This window comes from Egretta garzetta, unplaced genomic scaffold (genome assembly GCF_000687185.1).
Source record: "Egretta garzetta isolate BGI_Z169 unplaced genomic scaffold, ASM68718v1 scaffold85, whole genome shotgun sequence".
Taxonomy (NCBI): Eukaryota; Metazoa; Chordata; class Aves; order Pelecaniformes; family Ardeidae; genus Egretta; species Egretta garzetta.
In genome coordinates, this window is record NW_009259718.1 from 3,198,590 (window position 1) to 3,202,994 (window position 4,405).

Sequence of the window (4,405 nt, forward strand, 5' to 3'; positions counted from 1 at the left end):
GCTGCTGTTACCCCATGGAACTCACTGGTTTTCATGCTTTGCAGGTCCATGTTGGCAATGATGAGTTTGTGCACCTGCGGGTGTTCAGAAGCCTTCCTCACGAGAATAAGCCGCTGAGTCTCCACAGTTACCAGAGCAGCAAGACGAAGCATGACGAACTGGCTTTTTTCTAGCAAGCTTATCTTGTGCATTTTCCTAATGGTTTCTTATGTGCATTTTCCGTAGGCTGCAAAATGTTGATTCCTGTGCCAACAAAGGCGAAAAGAAAGTGTCTTTTTTTAAAAACTTAATGCTGGAAAGAAATCCATTGCTTTTATGCCGTTCCCTTCCTGTGCAATGCCTAAATTTCAGAGTCACGTGGCTCTCCTTTCACCTACTCTAATGCAAGCCCAGGTAGCTGCACTGACCTCAGTGCAGCTTCACCAGAATACCGTGGCTGAGTCCTGTTTGTGGACTAACTTGCCCTGGAAATTGAGAGGGGAGTAAGAGTCATGTGTTTACAGCAAGGAGCAAGAGGAAAACCTGAATCTTTGCAGTGCTGTTTTGCAACTGCGAGTACATCTGTAGCTTTAAATTGTACTGTGTATTTTACTAGCAAAGATCTGAAGAGAGACTTGAGCTGAAGTGATTTTGAAAGCAAGAGAAGGAGGAGGATTACAGTCTTTTGAAGCAAACATGCCCTTGGTAATCATGTTTCTCCTGTTGCAGCAGTAGGATATAATGTCCAATAGAGGGTGTCCAAGTTTAAAAAAAAAAAAACAACTTGCTTATTTTCTCTGTCCTAAGGAAAAGTCCTGGAAAGGAACTTAAGCTGGACAAGCATTTCTGCATTAATAACATGCATTAATAACAATAAATATTTCTCTGGAATTGAGATGGCACATTTGACTGATGTTTCAATATCGGTTTTCAATATTAGTTGTGTCCCCCCCTCGAGGTTTTTTCCCTAAGTGGTTTTCATATTCCAGATAACCTTATGTTTATTCTATGTTTTCATTAGAAATACTTTATTTTAACCTGGTGAGGGATGAGAAAGGCAACAGGAAATGTTTCTGCAGGTATATCAGCAGCAAAAGGAACACTAAGGAAAACGTGGGCCCTCTGCGCTCACTGCAGCAGGGGACCTGCTAACAGAGGACACAGAAGTAGCTGAGGCACTCAGTGCTGCCTTTGTTTTGGCCCTTACTGGTAGGATGTGCCTTCAGGAATTCCAGGTCCCTAAGAGTGGGGAAGTCTGGAGGAAGACGACTTCCCTCAGCAGAGCTGGACCAGGCTAGGGGAACACTTAAACAAACTGGGCTTAGACAATGCCATGGCACTTGAGGGGATGCTCCCATGGATGCCTAGGGAGCTGGCCAACGTCACTGCATGGCCACACTCAATACCCTTTGAAAGGTCATGGGCATCGGGGGAGGTTCCCAAGGACTGGAAGAAAGAAAATGTCACTCCTATGTTCAAGAAGGAGAATGTGGAGCGCTACAAGCTCATTGGCCTCACCTCAGTCCCTGGAAAGGTGATGGAGCAAATAGTCTTGGAAGCCATTTCCAAACACATTAAGGATGAGAAGGTAGGTCAGCATGGATTTACAAAGGGGAGATCATGCTTAATCAGTATGACTGATAGCCTGCTACAGATATCTTGGCAGAGGAGAGAAAAGCTGTGTGTGTTACTTACCTTGACTTTAGTAAGGCTTTTGATACTGCCTTCCATAACATCCTCACAGACAAACTGATGAGGTATGTGCTAGCTAAGTGTGCTGCGAGTGAGCCGCACTGCTGTGCTCAAAGTCCAGCAGCGCACAGTCCAGCTGGAGGTCGGTCCCCAGTGGCCTGTTACTGGGACCAGTACTGTGTAATGTCTTCATTAATGACCTGGACGCTGGGACTGAGCTCACCCTCTGCGGGTTTGCAGATCACACAAAACGGAGAGGAGTGACAGGCAGCCTGGATGGCTGTGCTGCTGTTCAGAGGGATGTCGGCAGGCTGGAGAAATGAGCAGACGGCCATCTCACAACTGTCACCAAAAGGAGATGTGCAGTCCTGCACCTGGGACGGAATAACCGGTACAGGCTGGGAAAGCAGCTCTGCGGAAAAGGACCTGGGAGTTGTCCTGTTGGGCACCTTGCAGCAAGGGTGCCCAGCGGTATCCATGGGCTGCATTAGGAAGAGCCTTGCCAGCAGATCCAGAGGCCGTTTCCCCACCCCCACCCCCCATTCGGCACTGATGAGACCACAGCTGGAGTGCTGTCCTCTGTTCTGGGCTCCCCAGTAGAAGGCAGATGGGGATGTACCAGAGCGAGTCCAGCAAAGGGCCACCAAGACAATTAAGCCATTGGAGCATCTGACTTAAAAGGAGAGGCTGAGAAAGCTGGGCTTGTTCAGCCCTGGGAAGAGAAGATGAAAGGAGAGGCAGTGAAGAGCTGGTCTCTTCTCTGTACAGCTCAGTGCAGTGGAAGGGCAAGAGGCAATAGCCACAAATTTAAATACAGAAATTCCATGTAAATATGGAGGGGGAAAAAAACCCAACATTTTTCCTTTTAGCAATTGCAAGGGTGGTCAAACAGGTGACCAGGTGGCCCAGACAGGTTGAGGAGGCTCCATCGATGGAGAGCACCAGAATTCTGACTGCACATGGCCCTTAGCCACCTGTTTGAGTTGACCTTGCTTTGAGCAGAGCAAGGCTGGACACCATGATCTCCAGCAGATCCTTCCAACCACAACCAATCTGTGATTTTTTTTCTTTTTTTTTAAATTATTTGTGTAAGTATCACTATTTATACCTGCTCAGAACATTTTCTAGCCAAGTTTGGAAATCTTGATACTTGCTTTGTGTAATTGATCTGGGAGTTGGGCGGCGGTTGCTGCACTCCAAACTGCAGGAAAACAGCCCGCTTCCAGCCGTCACTGCTGCATGTCCTTGGCCACAGACTGAAGAAATGACAAGCGGCTCTGAGAGGAGGGAGCTCGGTGAACTTACATGCATGTGACTGGGCTTTTTGTTGTAGATGTGCTCAGTGTGAGCATGTGACCAGCATTGCTTAGGAGGAGTGTGTTGTCTCTTGATTAGTGGGGGGGGGAAGGGGGCTTACGTGCTTTTGCTCTTACCAGCCCAAGAGTTCCCCCCAACCCCCTCCAATATGGAATAAAGGGAGGGAGTAAGTCTGGCTTATGGCACTTCCTGTTTTGCTAAAATAAAGTGGGTTTGGAGACGCAGGATCTTTTTTGGTGCTGGTAACTCCCCACTCTGTAGTGATTTCCTGGTTCAAAAAGCTGAGCATGTTTCTCCAAATGCTACTCTGTGAGAGGATGGTTCATTAGCAGTGATGATGCCAAACTTAATGCATCTTAAAGATTTGTAACATTACACTGCAGGATTGAGTGCTTGTGGAAACAGCATTAACATGGAGAAGGGAAGGACTACTCCCAATGTCACAGGAGGCCACAGGCGATCTTCAGGCTTTGAGGAGTTAAAAGCATGTGATCCAGGATAGTGGCACACAGAGAAATGGGCAGCTGCCGCATTTTTTCTAGGTGCTATCTGCCTGTGACAGTTACATACCCTTCCTTTGCCATAGCGCTAAAACATGAATACAAGCACGGCATGGCCCGAAACCCATTTATGCATTTAAAACCTTGCACCTGAGCCCCATCTCCCTGGCAGGTAATGCCAAGGTCCCTCCCTGAGAAGCTGCTAACAGGAAAGTGTTGCTGTTGTGCATTGGGCTTGCTCTCTACCTTTGTCACTGCGGAGCTCCACTGAAGACTGCGCTCACTGCAGGTGGCTGATGCTACCAAAAAAACCCACGGGAACAAGCACCACAGGTCTCCAGTAAAGCACACTCTCTAAGTCAGGACAGTCGCTCCCTGTTCCAGGGGCTGAATGCTGGGATTCAGCTGCCTTGGCTGTGGCCACTCCTTCAAGGGGCTTACTCCTGCCCCCCTCACCCCCCAACCTGCATTTAGAGGGGGATACAGTTTGGTTTCTCAATTCCCCTGTGCCAGAAATTAGCTAGCTAGCTCACACGCTTTCTGAGGAGTGGCCAACAGCTTGCATTTAATGCATGTAAAGCAAACCCAAGAAGCCATACGCTGCTGTACATAGCCTGTTACGCCTGATGTATACTCAGGAGGCCCAAGTTTTGTCTTCAGAGAATGCCTGACTGTTTTGGAAAGAGGAGCTGCAATGGGTGTGCTCCATCTTACAGCTGTAGTACCCCAGGCAGCAGAACCAGCCTTGAGTAAGTAGTTCAGAGCCTACTCCAGCTTTAGCCAGGCAGGAGACCTAGACATGACATGCAGTAGATTAACAAATAGCTTTCAAAACTTATTTTATTTTCATGCATTTACTGAGACAGGCAGAATCCACATGTGACTTGGCAAAGTGAGGCACCATTCATCATCGTCTC

At 47.9% G+C, this 4,405-nt stretch overlaps 1 protein-coding gene across 1 annotated transcript in view; it reads left to right on the plus strand.

The window, feature by feature from the left end:
* The window catches only part of LOC104126582 (cystatin-B), a gene marked incomplete at its 5' end in the record, with an annotated part of 1,644 nt that extends 779 nt beyond the window's left edge, over window positions 1–865 (plus strand). The window contains one exon of the mRNA XM_035894597.1: window positions 45–865. Within this exon, the coding sequence (XP_035750490.1) occupies window positions 45–173 (129 nt within the window). The remainder of the gene's footprint in view (window positions 1–44) is intronic.
* Window positions 866–4,405: the final 3,540 nt, after the last annotated feature.